This window comes from Gouania willdenowi, chromosome 1 (assembly GCF_900634775.1).
Source record: "Gouania willdenowi chromosome 1, fGouWil2.1, whole genome shotgun sequence".
Lineage (NCBI taxonomy): Eukaryota > Metazoa > Chordata > Actinopteri > Blenniiformes > Gobiesocidae > Gouania > Gouania willdenowi.
The window spans coordinates 40,972,235-40,992,483 of NC_041044.1; the positions used below are offsets into that span (position 1 = coordinate 40,972,235).

The 20,249-nt window shown below is 39.3% G+C and overlaps 1 protein-coding gene across 4 annotated transcripts in view; it reads right to left on the reverse strand.

The window, feature by feature from the left end:
- grk4 (G protein-coupled receptor kinase 4) overlaps positions 1–20,249 on the reverse strand; it is an 88,209-nt gene that overhangs the window by 53,327 nt on the left and 14,633 nt on the right. For 3 of the 4 annotated variants that reach the window (XM_028454016.1, XM_028453998.1, XM_028454007.1), the window contains exon 2: positions 1,470–1,565. In XM_028454016.1, coding sequence (XP_028309817.1) covers positions 1,470–1,565 — 96 coding nt within the window. Of the gene's footprint in view, positions 1–1,469; positions 1,566–20,249 lie in introns of those variants that run through there. The other variant, XM_028454024.1, reaches the window with a different exon arrangement.

Here is a 20,249-nt window from a genome sequence, read left to right on the forward strand (position 1 = left end):
CATTAAATGTTGTTTTGTAGTGGTGCATTACGTGTACTCTGATTGGTCGGCTATGATGTGATGCATTTAGACGTTATCTGGTCATTTCATTTTTTTAGGTTGACAATTTGATCATTTACTCAGTAACGGTTGGGTGTAGAAATGCAAAGAATTGCTTTACTTCTTTAAAAATGTACTTAAGTACTCGTAAAATTACTGATTTAGAAATATACTCAAAAAAGTACCCATAAAAGAACTCATTTACAATAACTTGAGTACTTGTAATCAGTTACTTTCACCTATAGGTAGGACTTGACGAGCCTCGGCTACTTCCTCTCCCTTGTCGAACGAATCAAATGTGTATTAAAGGGGCGTCAAACTCACTTTAGTTCAGGGGCCAAACACGGAGCAGTTTATCTCTAGTGGGCCACAGATTTTAGGTGGGAAAATTTATAATTTAATCATTACTGTGCTCTAGTTTGTACTTCTACATATCAATAAATGATAAAACATGTACGTCACTGATAATATAAAAGCAATAAGTGACAGATATCAGTCCCTGCAGGATCTTCACTTTCAATTATTTGATTTTATGGCAAATATTTATTGAATTTGGGGGAATAATTTGAAGAAAATTGCAGGATATGGGTTGATTTAGAGATATTAGTTATTTTCACCTCTGCCAATCGAGCTATTAAGAAAAACAGAACAAAAGAAGCTTCATTTTTTTTTCTAATCAAGTGAATAGTTTTGATTCAAGCAACAAACAACAAAAAGCCACACACAGACACACACACACACTCACACACACACACACTCTTCTGTACTTAAAAGATCTGTTTCTCTATGTTTCCGTTTTCATTCTTTCTCCCCCTTTTCTGCCACTCCAATGTTTCACTGAAGTGGCTGAAAGAGTGAAGAGAGACACGGATAGTGGGAGGGGGAGGGATCGAGAGGAGGGAGGGTAGTATGAGAGTTTGTGGGGGAGGGTAGCGCTGCAATCGCTGGCAGAGATAGCTTGTGACGCACAATGCCGCGCGCACACACTTGTGCTGTGGCATCCAGGGAAACTATGGTGGGAGGGAGTGGGTGGTGGAGAGGGGTGAGGAGGAGATAATGTAGTTGGAGGCAGCGGCAGCAGCAGCAGTGCTCGTCTGAGCTGCAAATGAGAAAAATCCTGCCAGGACTTTCATGCCTGGGTGTCGGAGAGCAGGAAGGAAGCTGGAGCGAATGCACATTGATCTGATGTGCCAACAGACACATGTGGGCCTGTGAAAAAAAGCCCACTTTGATACCGAGGAACAATAGATCCCCTGCCCCGAGACGTGGACGCAAACGCTATTTCCTGCCTCTCGCCTTCTCCGACTGTGGGTGGAGACGCATTAGAAGCAGGAAGGAAGCCCGATCTGACCTTCCTCCTGCAGCCTGGACCCACCCCGAAGCTGCAGTGTGTGGCAAACTGATCACAAACCAAACATTTAGCGTCTCACCAATAGTGCGGCGCAGCTCTTCACATTGGCTGATGTGCGGGAGTTTCAGCATCTCCTTCCATTTCTTGCTGCGGCCATTCCGCTTCCCGCCTCCACCTGGGACACACAAACACACGTTTATTATCATATTATCATTATTAACACTGCGTTGAGAAGTACAAAGACGTATTAAAGTAAAAAAATCTGGGCACTAACAATAATAGTCGGAATATTTCTCTTAAAAGAGAACACTTCACTTGACATTACGCTGTCATTATCTGGCATTAGCATGAATAGAGTGTCATGAAGACTGTCATTAAGTGTTGTTTACTTAAGTATGACACCTTTGGAGCTATGTTGGCATTTTTTGAGTTAGGTGGAGGGATCTAGTGGGGTTGGGGTTACTTTACTTTACGTTATTTGTTTATTTGGAGAGGACAAAGTGCAATACTTTGTGTAAATGTGCCAGATTTAGCCATAAGCTACTTTCCATCCTTAGGTCCAGACATGGACATAACATACACATTATTTACAAACAACCAAGCAAATTCTTATTGAAAAAAACTACTATAGATGATCACATGACTGATTTGCTTTCAACCATTTTTTCAGCTGTTTTTTAAAAGCCTTAAAGGTGGAACAGTCTTGAACAGTGAATGGAAGACTATTCCAACATGCATAAATTTACAGAAATGGTGTTTTGTCCAGTGGTGGTGAGTCTGAACGGTACGGGTTAAGGTTAGGTTTAGGGGTTAGAGCAGAAATGGGCAACTTCTAACAGAGCAGGGCCCACAAAAATGTGATCGTCTGATCCGAGGGCCACATTATCACCATTTATGTTAGCATTTAGAATAATGACCAATCGGAGCACTAATACAAGAAAGAACAGAGGGTTTCATCTTTGTAGTCATTTTGTGTGGGTTTTCTTGGTGTTTCTAGACATTTTGTGTTCATTTTGAACTTTGAATATTTGTCAATATGGCAACATTTTCTTGCCTTTTTGTGTGTTTTTTGAGTCATTATGTGTGTTTATGTTCTAATTTTTTGTGTTATTGTTGTCATTTTGTGCGTTTTCCTTTTGTATATGTTGCTGTTTGTGTAGAAATGTTGTGGTTAAGCAGTTGTTTAGTGTGTCTTTGTTATCACTTTGTGTACTTTTGTTGACATTTTGTGGATTTTGCAGTTGTTTTCTGTGTTTCTGGAGTTTTGCGTGTTATGTTGGGCTTCATATAACTGACAACTTCATGAATTGAAATTTTGTCATAATATTCCAATATTTAGGATGTAATATTTTGAGATTAAAGTTGTCATTTTAAGAGAATAAAAATGAAATATAAAATGTCGCTCGTGCGTTTTATGGAGAATGTGGAGCATTTAGTGAGATTATACTTCTGTTTAGGTTTGATACATGGTGAAATACTGAGCCTTTTGGCCCATCATCACCACACCATTATCAGTTTAAGGACTTTAAAGACACATTGCAGACATTTGGGTTTGTTCTGACCAAAGAACCAGACTGATTTGGAGCAAATAACCTCTTTTGTGGAGGAACAACTGGCTGGAAGTGGTCGATTTAAGGGCCATCAGTGTTACGTTTGCTTTCACTTCAACAGGAATTCTGAGTGCAACACCAGTGCAATTGTTTTAAGATACAACTCTATTCTAAAAATATTACAACTTTAATCAAATAGAATTACGCTTTAAAAGCTTTGCGTTGAAATGTGAAAGACATGCAGCGACGAGCAGCATTTTCCATTCCTCGTGACCACAATTAGCCTATCACAAACCACACGGGAGCAACACAGTGTTTTGCTGGCAGACATGGTTGGTCGTGATGACCTGCTGAACTTCAAAAGGAGCCTCAGAATGAGGAAGAAATATGCCTTTGAACGTGGAGTTAACATGTACTGAGATTTCACAGGGTCAGAGTCACAGAACAGTTGCCAAACTGAATGAAACGGCAACAACAGCCCTTCGAGTGGAACCTAATAGATAACACATGTCAAACCCGAGGCGTGGGAGCCAAAGTCGGCCTGTTGGAGTGTCCAATTCGGTCTACGGAATAATTTTACAGAGCAGAAATCACAGCAAAAGCATTATTCATCAAGAGAATTAGGGTGACCATTAGGCCTGGGCCGATAATCAATATATCTTTTAACCGGACGGTAAATAAAATGAACTCGATAAGTTTGCCGGCCTCGGTATATTGCCATATTCATGTGTATTTTGCAACCCGCCTGTCGGCTGCAGAGGCCAGTGTTAGCAACGGATATTAAACAGCAGATAACTCAGTCAGTTCTAATAATTTCTCAGTGAACCTGCAGCGTAATTACTCTAAAATAGTATACCACCGCCAGGCAATCTTCGATTTAGGTAAAGCAAACAGTCTGGTAGATGCGGAAACTCTGGACCTACTGCGTAGCTTCAGATTGCTACGCCGGCTACATCCAGCGGCCTGCGAAGCAGCGGAGCCTCGTACCCGCGGTGTCCGCCAGCGGAGGAGACGTAAGCGATGTGATCGGAAGCAGAAGCGGGGATGCCTAGCGGGGCTAGCAACCAAGCTAAGTCTAAGTACTTTGTTTTCCTCGCCTTTCGCCTCCAAACATGGATGGTAAGGGGGTTCACCCTCAGCACCTGCATGTTTGTTCTATAGCGGAATGAACGGAGTAAACTAGAAACTATTTGGTCTATTCTGTATAGTTTAAGACTGAATGAAAACAGAACAGAATGAAACAGGAGGGGCGGGGCCACTAAAATTGTTGTTTACAAAAGTTCAAACTGGATTGGAAGTGTCACCTGTTAAGGAATGTACAACTATAAACCGCTGTGCCTCAATGTTTCAAATTTATTGCAAGTGCAATTTAGTTTTTTGAGTGATTTGACTTGATAAAGCATTTTATTTATTGCTTTGGTTGTGTGTGGTTTTTCATTTGAGGTGTTTTTTTTTCTTAACAGAGACAGTGTCTATTTTATTTTAATTTTTAAAAGGTCTTAACATTCCAATTACAATGGTAAAAAATACTAATGAGAAATACAAGTCGATTAGATTTGAAAGGGTGTACTCGCTTTATTATGATACGTTATCATTACAATAATGGTTAATTTGGTCTAAAAAAGATTCGACAATTATATCATATATCGGCAATAATTTGTGGGACAATACAGTATATTGTTCAGCAAAACCTGTCATCGGCCCAGGCCTAGTGATCATACTTTGATTTGCAAAAAAGAAAACAATTGGGCAAACCTCGGAAGTACTCAAAGTACTCGAGGTTTTCTTGAATTTGCCTTAAAATGCAAAATACAATATAGTAGATAAATAACTTGTTAATGTCCATAGGGTTTAAAAACCATAAAAATCAATGTACACATAAAGACTAGCTACAGAAAAGCAGAAAAACATTTATTCATCAAGAAAGTTTCTCCCAGAGGCTTCTTCGTTTTCAAACCCCTCTCTGAACCTCCATGAGGAGGGTTTATCATCCAGGAGGATCTTCCCGCTAAAATTCTTCCATTAAATCCACCGGTATTTGGTCTCTGTTAATCCATCTTTGACTTTAGTCAGAGAGAAGAGGAGAGAGGCTCCTGTGAACACTGCTGCCAGCACCAACAAACTCAAACAGGGTGCAGGCAGTAGATCGTCATCTCTCCCCAATGACCTAATCTCAGTCTACACAAGATTCAAGAAGGACAACAACACCCAGCCCCGGAAGAAACAACGTCCATGCTCAAGCCCAGTGACTCTCACCTTCAGCACAGAAGATGTGGTGAGAGCTCTCAGGAGGACAAGAGAGAACAGTTCACCTGGTCCAGACAACATCAGTGGTCGCATCCTGAGTCACTGTGTTGAACAGCTAGGGGCCGTGTTTCAGACCCTGTTTCAGAGATCAATGGACAGCACTACAATCCTCCAGCTGTGGAAACACCTCACAGTTATCCCCCATCCCCCCTAAAAATCCCCGTCAAATCTCTGAATGACCTCAGGCCTGTGGCCCTCACCTCTCTTATGATGAAGCCAATGGAGAGGATCATAAACACATCATCAGAGAAACGACTCACAGATGGACCCGCTCCAATTTGCTTATCGCACAGGCAGAGGCGTCGATGATGTGAAAACAATCATAATAGACACTGTCCACAAACACCTAGAGCACCCTAACACCTCAGCCAGACTCATGTTTGCAGACTTCTCCTCTGCATTCAACACACTGCAGCCCCACATCCACGCTGTCAAACTCTCAGCCCTCTTTCATCGAGACGACCAGCTAAACCTGTGGATTTTAGACTTTCTGACCAACAGATCACAGAGAGTTCTGGTCAAAACACCTCCTCCGACCTCCATTACACCTCAACCGGTTCCCCTCAGGGCTGTGTGCTCTCACCTCTGCTCTTCATCCTCTACACTGATGACTGCAGAACCCCACAGCCTAACTATCATCTGGTGAGGTATGCAGACGACACAGTTCTCCTGTCTCTGCTGTCAGGCCCCTCTCATCACCACGGATCAGCTCTTCAGGAGATTGTGGAGTGGTGCGACAGCTCCTGCCTTGAACTGAATGTCAACAAAACCAAAGACATGGTGGTGACCTTCTCTAACAAGCAGAGGGAACTGGCTGCAGCAGCAAAAACTATAATCCACGGGAAGCCTGTTAAAGTAGTCGAGGAGTACAAATACCTGGGTACCATCGTTGACAGCCTGCTGAAATTCTCCTCCAACACAGAGGAGATCCTCAGGAAATGTCAGCAGCAGAAATATCTCCTTAGGAAGCTCAGACCCTTTGGAATTAGCAAGAACATCCACCTGACTTTCTACTACTCCTTCATCGAGAGCATCTTCACATTCTCCATAACCTGCTGGTTCCACTCCACCAGCCTCCAGAACAGAAACCGCCTGCAGAGCACGGTCAACGACTGCTCTCAGATCATCGGACTACCTGCAAGAACTCTGTCTTCCATCTATGAGCAGCAGACACTCAGGTTAGCAGGTGCAGGACCCCTCACCACAGTCTGTGGAATGCTCTCCCTGACCATCTGAGAGCTCCTCAGACTGTGGATTCTTTTAAACGTAGCCTAAAAACTCACTTTTTTTCAAAGGCCTTTCCGTAGCCTTTTTTTATGCCTCATTGTTTTTGGTTTTATACTGTTTTGCAAGTTATGTTCATCGTAGGTCTTAGGCTTTCTTTGTGGTTTGAGATTTCTTTAATGTAGTGCAATACAAATAAAATGTATTATTAATATTATTATTATTATTACACGCTCTTAACCCAGCGTTTGAGTGGCTCCCCTCAGGACACAGAGGAGAAGACCAACCTTTGTCCACAGGGCTAACCAGCTCCTCAACTCCTGACCCCCCACCACAAACAATCAAAAACAACCCCCAACCCCAGACTTTCAAAGCTGTGAACTTTGTTATATACCTTCCTTTTTCTTTTTTACCTCAGCTTGCACCGTAACCCCCTAATGATTTTTTTATGATGCTTATATTGGTCTTCATGCATGACCTCACTTTATTCTGTTTGATATCGGTTCTCATATCTTATCCATCATTGCACAACGGTCACTATATTCTTTCAGTAATCATCTTGTTTATATAGCTCTAGTATATATTTAGTCTGTTGTTCTATTATCTGCCATGTACCACTATCACTTTATTATTTACTATCTGCCTACTTGCACATAGTTATAGATGTATATCTATATTTATTTCCTATTCACTGCACTATAGTTCATTTGTTCACTACTGTATGTACAGTATGTCTGTTTAGTCCAATCACTGTCCACTTATAGCTTCTTTTTTGTATTTAACTTTGTCATTTTGTATTTTAACTTTGTACTTTTATCTTGATACTTTATTCTTTTGTTGACACTTAATCTTTGGTTGAATTTTAAATATAGCTGCTATTGTTCATTTACTGCCCCTGTGCCTTTAAATTGCCCCCTATAAGGGACAGCACGTGTGAGTGAGTTGGGTTAGAACGCACTCAGAAATCCATCTAACTGAGCTTTTCAGAAAGCAGCGACTCCAAAAACAAGATTTTTTTAAATACAAAATAAGCTCTAAAAATATATAATTGTAATTTTTCTTTTTTTCTTGCACTTTGTCTGAGCTGTCATGACAGTAAATGTTCCCACTGCGGGATCAATAAAGCAACTCTACTTTCCTATTCTACTATTTAGCAATGAGACTGCTGTGAATGGCCAGGTCACATTCTATCCAACATTTACGTCATCAAAATGTGATAACATCATCATGTTGTATCCCAGAAGGAGCTGCAGGGGATGGGGGGGATTCCCAGTGGAAGACGGAGTGGAAAATAGACACTTAAGGGTCGCATTCCGTTCATACTCCAAACTGATAGAAGATGCATTTAATGTTTAATATGAACGAGCACACAAAAAGTCTGATTTAAAAAAAAAAAAAAATCCAAATAAAGCAGTAAGACCTGCAGTGTGTAAGTAGCCAAAGTGGCTTCCCAACACAACTCTGGTGTTTTCATTGATTGAAAGCTGTGTCAAAACAATGGCGGATGTTTATTTTGTGGCTTTCCACAGAGATACTTGAATGTGTAATGTCTCTATGGCTACGTTCACACTGCAGGACTTAATGCTCAAATCTGATTTTTTTTGCCCCAATGCGACCTGTATCTGATGTTTTTATGGCAGTCTGAACGACCCAAATCCAATATTTTCAAATGAGATTCACTAGGGATGTCCCGATACAACTTTTTCACTTCCGATACCAATATTGCAACCATACATAATGGCCGATATCGATCCGATACGATATCAGCACAAATCATACATAGTTTTATTATTATGGTCGTTTAGTCGACTAATTGGTCAATTCCAAGATTTTCATTGGTCGACCAGCAATAGTGTCAGTTTCAATACCGTTAAAAAAAAAAAAATGCAATGCACTTATATAGGTGATAAGGATTAAATATCAATATAATGTATTTAATGCCTAAACATGATTGTATGTCTAGTAACAGCTGTGTGAGAGCGTGCTCACTGCTACAGCTGTCAGTGCACAGTGTGTTGTCGTCAGAGCAGAGAGGGAACGACAGGCTTGAAGCATGCTATTGATTCAATCCCTTTTCTGCACAAGAACATGGATTATCTTTATATTAATCCTTGGATCATGTAAATAGATCCTGTCTCTGCGCACCTGTGGTTGACGTGCGTTTGTTTCCCCGTGTGCTGATCTGATGTTGACATTAACAGTTTATTAATAAAAGCAGACTTACCACTAAAACAAATGTAAATATGTCATTTGTATGAGGAAAAAATAGGTTTTCATTGTCGGTTTCAGGTCGGGCTCTGATATAAACACCTAATGTCTGTCAGACCTGTAGGTTTCACGTTTGCTTTGTCGGGTTCTGGTCAAAGCTTGAATAAGGTTCATATGATAAATGGTCTGTGTTTAAAAGCAAATTGACACCACAAAACGAAAAACAGAATATTTGTCTCTATTTTTCTTTCTCCTCGTCCTCCTCTGCACCTGATCATTCATTCTCCGTTTTCTTTTTTTCTTGGTCGACTAATCACTACGTGTGCCATAGCCTTGGTCGACCAACCATTGCCTTCGTTGACTACAGCCCTACCTATTTTGTAGTGTGGAATGTTAGAAAAGGTTTGATCAAGTGATGTTACTCATACAGAGAAAAATAGGCCACAATTCAAGCTCACTTCCGTTATTTTGTACTGTCAATATATGTTTGACGGGGACAAAAAACAACAAAAACTTATCGGAACGCTTATATCGGAGATTTTAGATGATCTGGCTGATATCCGATATCAATAACGGATCGGGACACCCCTAATACAAACACATATGCGTCATTTGTGTGAGAAAAAATTAGGTTTTGATTGTCGGTTTCAGGTCGGGCACGGATATAAACACGGTCGGTTTCGGTTCTGGTCAAAGCTTGAATAAGGTTCATATCATAAATGGTCTGTGTTTAAAAGCAAATCGGGACCACAAAACGCTAAAACTAAATATTAGTCTCTCTGTTTCTTTCTCCTCAACCAGTCGTCCTCCTCCACCTGCTCATTCATACTCAGTCAGTTTGGAGTCTGATACAGCTCACATTTTAAATGGCAATGTGAACGGACAAACATAAAATCGGAATTGAGCATTAAGGCTCGCAGTGTGAACGTAGCCTAAGTCTGTGGTGCTAGGGATTGGCACCAGCAGCTTTGATCTAAAATCCAACTTTTGAGGCATTTGCCACCAAAAACATTCAAAAGATCAAATTGTCAAATTATATTCTTTCGTCACATCCATAACATTGATTACTCAACTATACAAAACAAACTGTATGCACACGACGGCTAAACGTTTACGTGCCACAACTGTGTGTGTACAAGAGACTACTACGGTACATAAATGTGGTGCCTGCCGACCTCACACAAGTATGCATTAATAATGCATTGGATTTTATATAGCGCTTTATCATAGACACTCAAAGTCGCTTTACAGAATTAAGGCATTATTCTTTCATTCCACACTTAGTGGTGGTAAGCTACTACTGTAGCCACAGCTGCCCTGAGACAGACAGACAGAAGCGAGGCTGCAATCGTGCTCCATCGGTCCTTCCGACCACCACCACCACCACCACTCACACATTACATTCATACTAGGCAATGTAGGTGAAGTGCCTTGCCCAAGGACACGATGACAGACACCACTGGGGGTGACTGTCCCCCACTGTGGCACCTGGAATTCTCAGAGGTCTCCATCCAACTACGAACCAGGCCCAGACCTGCTTAGCTTCAGAGATCTAACGAGATCGGCCAATGACAGACAAGTAGATTTAACCTGTTGTATTAAAAACAGCGCTAACGCTACAAAAGAAACCGTGCCACACCAAGGCAATAAAATGTATCAAATCTAAAATGCAGATGAATCACTCATGTGCTGCTGTGGAAGAAGTCAAATGATGGATCCTCTGCAGAAATAAGAGCCCACGAGATGTAAATGTACATCAACAGCTTCATTTAGAGGAGAGTCCAAAATATTAGAAAAAGCTGCTGGAGACAATTTATTTATTTTTTTAGTGTAAGCCTCGTAGATCAATAAATCAAAGATTATTTGCTCGAGAATAAGATGTAAAAGGTTGAAATTTTCACTCAAAAGTTTGTTTTGATGTACATTGTAAACATTTCGTTATTCACGTTGTCGTAGAAGTTTTGTGCATTGCATTATGGGATGTGGAGTCCTGTAGACAGAAAAATAGAAGTGTTTTTATTTATTTATTCTTACAGTGATTTCTTGTGTTTGCCTCCAAAAACTTCCCAACACATTTCTGATGTTTTCATGAACTGAGAGTTGCAGCAAAACAATGGCGGACGTTTATTTTGGGGTTTATACAGAAATATCCAAATCTGGCTGAAATCGAATGTCTCACAGAGTGAAGTGGTATCATACTGGGAACAAACTAGAACAAATACGATTTCAAGAGAACCACCGTCATCCTTGTCTGGCGAAGAAATCCCGAAAAGAATGAAGCGAAAACACTTCTATGATCTGTCTACGGAACACCACATCCCACAATGCAATGCAAAAACTTTTTCCTACAAAGTGTTTACAGTGGAGATCAAAACAAACTTTATCTGATTTTTTCTTTCATTTTTTGTCTGCTTTAAACCAACTTTTGTAAATGCTTTTCCAGTATTTAGTTCAATCTCCTCATTTGACGTTTTACGCAATCTGTTGAAAGCCCATCTCTAACAGTGTCCACTTAGTGACATTTTCATTTTCGACACAAAAACATGAAGACATGCAGCCCAGCGTGAGCATTTAAGCATGTTGACCTGGCAGTGACCAGAGGCAAGGACAGCTGGCTCATCTCAGCGGTCGCCTCAATGCATCATGACAGAGCGTTGGAGAAAGAATGTTGACAGCGTCAGACATCATGGGGCGTGCGCACGACTCGTCTCACACGCACGCCTGGGCTCCCACTGTAGCGGGTGGTTGGATAAACGTAACTTAAACCTATCTTTAAGAGATTATCTCTGACACACACACACACACACACACACACACACACACACACACACACACACACACACACACACACACACACACACACACACACACACACACACACACACACACACACACACACACACACACACACACACACACACACACACACACACACACACACACACACACACACACACACACAGAATGATCAGATGACTTGGAAAAGACAGTTAAATGACCTACAGGCTCAATAGACACTCCTCAGAGGATAGGGGTGGGAACCTCTGGGTACCTTTCGATACGATACGCAATACAAAGCTCACGATAACAATTGTCTCACGATATGGCGATACTGCGATTATCGATATATTGGTCAGAAATCAATCGGCGATAATCTATGACATAACAAGAAAATAAAAGATTAATTGAAAAAAATGAAATTTTTATTTTAAATCTCTGAAAGACAATACATTGAAAAAGTGTCCTATGAACAGTGACACTATTTTAGTGCAACATTTCTGTAAATAAGTGTCAACATACCAATGTAAATGAATAACTATCTCCAATAGTGCTTTCTGTAAACAATAAATAGGGTCTTTCTTACCAGTGACACCATTATAGTGGAATATTCCAGTAAACAATATATTGGTTCCTTCAACAAACAGTGACAACATTTCTGTGAAGATCTATCTGCACATTTTAGTGAAAAAGCAGAAAAGTTTTGGGGAATAAAAAAAAATAATTAAAAATCCATAGTTAGCGCGAGCATATCGATAACCGATCATGCAAAAAATCATTGTGATACATCGCCGTATCGAGATGTCGTCACACTCCTATCAGGGGTCCGATGTACATTTACATTACATTTATGTGTGTGTGTGTGTGTGTGTGTGTGTGTGTGCGTGTGTGTGTGTAATCCGTCTCATCAGAGGTGAACTGAGGTATTTGCTGCGTGAGTCACAGATTCTTTGGTCTAAAACAGGCACGTCAAACACAAATCTTATTTCACAATTATGTTGAAATCAAAAATTACAACAATAGCAAGTTTCCCAAAATCCATTAAAAAGAATCCCAATTTGGCCTGTGATCTTCCTCGGAAAAACCAACGGAAAAAACGTATTCTGGTTCTCAAATGGAAAAAGCTTTTCTTCTTTTCTTTTTTTTCGCTCCGCAATTAAAATCAGGCCCCGACACGACATGTAAATGCCTCACGTGCATGTTTTGGGACAATATTCCATTTACACAATAATTTTTTTTTTACTGGAAAACGAATGATTGAATGAGGGAATAAAAAGTTATATATGAATGAAACAGCACAATCAAATCACACCAAATCTTAAGGGGTGAGCAGAGGTATTTAGTGCGTGAGTCACATATTTTTTTGGGTCTAAAATAATTTTGTAATATTTCCTAAGTCTATCTCAGCCAAACATTTTCTACACATAGAATTGTTTTAAGTTGAAAAATATGGGTGAAATAAATACTGGTAATAGTCTCAGACAACATGTAGGTGGGGGTACATTCTGTCATGTAGATATTTCAATTTCAGGAAGTTAATTCTGTGATTTCCATCTGTTTTCTATAATCGTAGAAAATCGGTTGTAGACTTTTGTTTTTCTCTACATTTTTTGTAGCTTTTCTCCAAATTGTTTTTGATGAGTTCACTTTGCGTGAACAAGGAGAGAGACCGGACATCCCAGTGGAGGAGACGGAGATGATATTCTAGTGATTCCAAGGATGAAAAATCCACCAAAGACAGGACTTGCCATATAAGTTCCCTACAGGTACATTTTAAACGAACCAACACTGAGAGAGAGGTATGGTATAGTTTTCCAACTAGCCAAAAAGTTTGACTTAAAGTTTTTACTAGTTTTTTACAAAATGGTCACACACAAATTGTGAAAGTTAATAGAATTTGTTAGAGGCTTTTTCCAAAAGGTTCAAATGAAAACAGACAGGGATGAAACCCAATCTACTGACAGAGAGATGTGTGCTGCGTTGCCTGAAAAAGTAAAGGAAATTCATATCTATTTAGTTAAAGTATTAACAAATACATGAACCGACTGATCTAAACAGGACAAACCTGATTGATGATCGTTCAAGGCAAACTAGTGTGCTGAAAAACACAGACTAGAACATTTCCATTAGGCACAAGAAAGAAAAAAAAAAATGGGACAAATATTTTTGCTTTGTTGCAACATGAATATTGAGCAGGAAGAGTCACTTGTTTCAGTTGAAGACGTTTAATAAATCCCACCTTGTAGTTAGAGACAGGTATGTTGACAGACCTGTTGAGGGACTGCAGGGCACAGCAAGAACAGACACAAAAACAACCCAAAAGTACTTCTGTTGTAGGAAAATCCAACGGTAAAATGATGGAAAGCTGAATATTTGAATGCCTCCATGACTCCGTGTGGTTTCTGTGGCTTCATTAAAAATACTAAAATCTTTACTCTTTTCTTTCTGTTTGCTAGCCTTTGAAACACTCTCAATGCCTTTTTTCTTGCCCATTACAGGCACTGCAGTAAAAATCTCTACACCTTCCTTGTTGAAGGAAGTATAATGCATTTAGACTAATCCATAATCCCATTTGGATGCTTTTATATACTGTATATATTGTCTGGTAAGTGCTTTAAAAAGGAAGTTATCCATTTGTCTTGTTGTGTACAAAATCTCCTGCTTATGCATCTGTGAATAAATCTGCAGAGATTCTGTGACATTTCACGGGAACCTTTTTGGCTCCGAAGCCTTTGTTTGACATGCCTGAAAATAATCCATCTGACTGACAAAACAGGTCACACGATTGCCAAACGCAGGGAAGCCAAACCCATGAGGGATTAGTTGAAAACGTGACTCGTTTATGAAACTTGGAACAGTTTTGGAGAAAAATTCTGAGAAACACGGGCTCAATAAAAATTCTGTTCTCAAAGAATCACAGCTACAGCTAGCTTCAAAAACCCAGACAGAGTAGTGAGGCTTCATCACAAGGACCCTGCATGAAAAATCATTAGATAAGGTCATTTTCTCTAGAGTTAAAGGACCTTTGAATGCATTTTAAAATAGAAAACATAGCAGGAAGGGGGTGTGCTTGAGTGAGGTGATTGAATTTCTCCACATTATAATGTAGGAGAGACTTGAGTATTGCATTATTACTTAAAAAAGTCTTAGTATTCAGTAGCCAGGCCAACATATATACACGCTCAAATAAACCAAAAACATGTTTTTGGTGGAAGGAACCTGAATTAGGACAGACATGTTCATGCTTACTGTGTAGATCAGTCTTAGTAAATGACTGATGATGGTGTAGATTCACTATAATGTTCATATTATTACAACCAGAAGTTGGCTGATAATTGGCAATATTTTCGTTCGAAATTTGCCATACAATGTAATATCAGTCAACATCTGTTTTTCCACCGATATTGAAGAACCGATGTGTCACACCGAACACGGCTGAAGCGACTAGATTACATTCAAAATCAATGTAAATGACGCGATCTCAAGCGATCTCCCTTCAAGCGACCTCCCTTCAAGCGACCCGACTTGCGCGATTTCGGCGACTAGGTCCTGCGCGACCTAGCCGCTCAAAGTTGAAAAATGTGAAGCGACAACCCCCTCGTCCGTCACTGTCTGTAGAGCCGAGACAGCAGCCCCTCCCTCCCGCTACAGTGCGATGGCTGCACACTCCCTCAACTTACAGGGACAAAATTAAATTTGTCAGCGTCTTGAAAAAGCCTACATTCTGGGGGAAATCATCCTTTAGTAACTCCGTAAGTTGAGTTACAGAGTAACTAAAACTGCACACTTCTCATGATAAGTGCTGTAAACAACCGACTCATCATGGGCGATTGGAATGACTGCAGTCGCGTTCAGTGTGAACGCACCTTTAGGGCTGCACAATTAATCACATTTTTTCAAATGTGGGCTCTGTTGCATATTTATTCATGCACTTTATCAAACCCAGTAGTCGTCCATCCACCAGGGGATGAACACGATTAAGTTCTCTTGGAAAAAACATGGCGTGTGGACAGAAGAGGAGATCGAGACATTTCAAAGCATTATACCTAAAAATTATTATTGCCACATTAGACATGAAACAACAAAGGAATGTGGAGTGTTATAAGGAGGTTTGGAGCGTCCATCTGCCTCCAGCAAAGTCTCACAGGATGACAAGGCTCTAGTCCAAAACTACCTTCAATGGAAACACGTATAAAGCGCAATTATACTTTGTCCACATTTAAAAATATTGCTTTTATTTTTGCCAAAACCTGTAATGGAATCCCAACTGGAGTTTTGGAGGAGGCTCTGCATTTTTCAAATGCTTCATCTATCGTAGAAACACAACTTTCCAAATGGAGATCATGTTTAACTTTGTAAATGTCACAACCCCAACACTGAATAAACAACATTGGACGAAACACAAGCGAAGTCAAGCAAGTGAAAACATCCACAAAGTAACGGACAAGGGAAGAAAGAGGTTTAAATGGCCAGCTGTGCGTGTGTGTGTGTGTGTGTGTGTGTGTGCCACTCAGAGACAGCTAGGCCACCCCACCCTGTTTAATGTCACTCTGACGTCAAAGCCATGTGTGTAGGGCCTTAATGCAGACAGGATGGAGGGAGTATTTATTTAAGTTTGGTTCTCCTTCTGAGAGAACGGGGCCCTCCATAAACACCGACTCCAGCGCCGTTCGTGCTCATTCACAGCCGAGCCACTGAGATCATCAGAACATCACATTGCTTCCTTAAACATGTTTACATGAGCAGTGTTGTCTTTAGAAGCGCGGGCAGGTAACCAGAAGTCACTGGTCTGAGTTTGGCTGACCACAGTTTGCCTCACATCAACCCCAATCACTATTTCCTTATGTTTCCTGTCGTTCACTGCTTACTGTGAGCCAACAAAAGCAAAACATTCTGTAGAAAAAAGGCCCAAAGAAAGTATTGATGGATATGTGATAATTGAGGATGTTTGACTTGTTTCCAGGGACTTTGTGTAATCTAACAGACAGAGAGTATTTCACTTTTCTTTCTTTCTTTCTTTTTTTTTATGTCACAAGACTATCGCTGAAATCTAATTTGCAGCTCTATTTTGAGCAGATCAGGATGTGTAGCAATAGTAGTGAACTGCATCTGAGGCACATGTGTCAAATCTGGCCCTTCAGAGCATCCAATTTGTTGTTTAAAGAACTCAAAATGTGTACTTTGTGCTTAGATTGTTGATGCCTTCCATACTTTGTCTAATTTATAACTGGAAGTGCAAACTTGGGCACATTATTGTTTAAATTGTTCGGGAACAAGTCAAAGAAGGAAAGATGGACAAACGAAGAGTAAGACAAAGACGAATATGACCTAAATGAAGAATATTATACAACATAAAAGGAATTTAAAGACACAAAAGGACAAACAAATTAGAAGAAAATTAAAAAAAAAAAAAGACAACACAATTAATACAAAGGCAACCAAAAGACTGCTTTATAGTTAAACTATAGTTTTATAGTAATTTATAGGGCAGCCTTCACCACTTTAGCACCCGTTATCGTCTATGTTGGCAATCTTACTAAATCACATCCATCAGATAAACAAACTAAATGTTTACTTATTTCATTTTATCAGCCTTTCCTAATTATAATAATGTAATTACTGATATTTGGCTAGTAGAAGTGGGATAATAAAAGATATAAGAAGGTTTAAAATGCAACATATCTCAGATAGTTTGTAATAGTAGGACTGAATAAACATAACAGACAGATAGTATTTCATTTTTATTCTTTCTTTCTTTCTTTATGTCACAAGACTATCACTGAGATCTAATTTGCTGCTCTATTTTGAGCAGATCAGGATGTGTAGCAAAAGTAGTGAACTGCATCTAAGGCACGTGTGTCAAATTTAAAGCCCGGGGGCCAGATCTGGCCCTTCAAAGCATCAAATTTGTCCCAATCTGTTGTTGAAATAATCCAAAATGTTTCCAAAATCCTGCAATTTTTTCTCAAATTACTCCATAAAATCATCCCAAATTAAATAAAAATTGGTCAAGAAATGAATAAATCTAAGGACATTGAAGTATCTGTCACTTATTGCTTAAATATTGTTGATGCCTTCCATACTTTATGTGTAATTTATAACTGGAAGTGCAAACTTGGGCAAATTATTGTTAAAATTGTTAATTTTCCCCGACTAAAACCTGTGGCTGGCGGCCCACATGTGGTCGAACTGCTCTGTATCTGGCCCCGGAACTGAAATGAGTTTGACGCCCCTGATCTAAGGGATAGTCAGCTGAAACGCTTTGATTTGGATTGTTTTGCTTTAACACTGAACTTTTGAAATTGTACCAAACTGACGGTAAAACCTACAAAAAGGGTTGGTATGATTTTCAGCCGTAAAAAGCAGTGGAATGAACAGGCAAAAGAAAAGTGAAGCAAGTCAGTGACTCCGTGACAAATGAGTAGAACCGGATACTTTGATTCTGCTGCAGACTTTGGTTGTCTGTTCAAACTAGGCCAGAGTTTCTGGTGAAACGAATCCTAAAGTGAGCTCGGATTCACAGGTGTGAACGCACTCTTTCGTGTTAAACCAGTTTCAGCAAGTGGGGATTAAGATGAAGACAGGGAAAACTCACCAAGAGACAAAGAAGCCTGTCATCTTTTTACCTCATTGATGACGCTCATATCTCTCTAGTTGTATTTAGTAACAAAGCAGCAACATTTCGCAACAACTTCCCTCTGCACAGCCACACCACAGTTCCTCATACTTTCGCAAAACTAAATTCGATTTGGCAATTAATCGCAATATTTCACCGCACAATTATCGCATGAATCAATTTTTGTAATCACGTTTAACGAAAAACATACTGGGCACTTTTATAGAAGTATGTGGTTAATTTAAAAAAAAAAAAAAAAAGAAAAGAATTTAAGAGCTTAACAGAATCAGAATCTGTTGTAGAAGCAAAAGTTTAACTTTTTTGAAACATGCAGTTTAACAGTTTGATAAACATACCACTTTTTATATTGGCAGTTATATTACAGTTAGTTACCATTTACTTGTTCTCGCAAGTTTAAAAAAAAATTAAATAAATTGTATTTCATACCATTTTGTACTTGGAAAGCTGAAATTTGTAACTGTTGATATCACGATGTATATCGTATTGTTTAGTATCAGGATATATCAACATGTGAATTATATCGTCAGATTCATGGCAATTCACACCGTTATTACCCAGTAAAACCAGAGCACAATTATCTGAATAATATCCACTCTTATCAAGAAAGTTTATTATTATTTGTACCATTGCATATCGTCATCTAAATCCTTGTTTTAATCAGAAATGAAATGGATTAAAAGTAATCAAAAATTGTAGAAAAGGTGGTGAAATTAGTGTTTTAAAAAAGTAGGAACAATTAGTTTAAACTGGCAAATAATAGACATGACAAATCGTGAATGTGGTTAAATTGCTAAAAGAGGAAATATGGTGAAAAGGGGTTAAAAGTGACAAAAATGGGTCAACATATATAACTTGATAGAGAAGTGGCAGAAATGGGAGTAATGTAGCAAAAATAAATTAGGAGGAAAAAGAATATGGCAAGAAAAAGTGATAAAAATAGGTTAAATTATGGAAAGTTTGGTGTAGTTGCAGAAAAAGGGTAAAAAAATAAGCAAAAATGGGCTCAAATGGGGTCCTGACCCCAAGATTGAGAACACCTGGTTTAAGGTATAAAAACCAACATGAATTAATTCTTCTAAAATGCTTTAAGTGCCAAAAATGTTGCACTCAAAACTTTTATACAGGGTTAATCAATTTGTAAAAATGTAAATGACATTATAGCAAAAACTACTACTCAGTGAATGTTCCAGTTCAAACAGAAGTCATAAAAACATGTGGAGGAAAAACGACATTTCCGACAGCTTCAGCTGCCATCATTCCCAATCACTCGCTGCCATGTTCACAACCCATCTTTATTTTTTATCGCCATATGGGAAATGCCGATCACATCCTCTGATAAACACATGTTATGCACTGACACTCGGAGTAACAGCGAGTCTGTGACGGCAACAGACTCAGCGTGAGAGACCAATAGTTCACAAACATCTCAAAGCCAGTGTCTGCTCAGTGCTAGTTAACACCCAACACTGAAGAAAAACATCAACCCCCAACTGTAAAACCACTAATGTAGATTTACTGGTCACTTCAAGAGCTAAGAAATTAAATGTTAAATAAAAAAAGATTTAGTGTAATTTACAACATTTTGATTTATGCTTATGAACATGGGAATTCCACAAGCAATAAGAATTTACTCATCTGTGGCCAACTACCATAGAGGGAATAAGTCAAATAAGAAAAGATTGATAAACAAAGAGTAAGAAAAAAACAAATATGACCTAAATGAAGAATATTAAGAACAAGTAGACAGTCATCAACATCCTCCACCAAAGAAAAAACGAAACGAGGGCAATTACTCCGGAAAAAAATAATTGTGCACTTCTCATTTTCGAACTCCATCAAGGTATTGATACACTGAAGCCACAAAACAACAATGGTTATTGTATCGTAAATGATTTCTAAGAAAAGCTGTCCACTTTGAAGATACCTCAAACAGAGTAAAAAAATGGAACAAGGGCAATAACTCCAGAAAAAAATAATTGTGCGCTTCTCATTTTCGAACTCCATAAAGTTATTGACATCCTGAAGATACACATCGAATTTGGTTATCCTATCTTAAACAGTTTCTAAGAAAAGCTGTCCCCTTTAACTCGGATGGACGCACACACGGAGCTCAAACCCATACCCCCCTTCCACACTTTGTAGCGGGGGATATAAA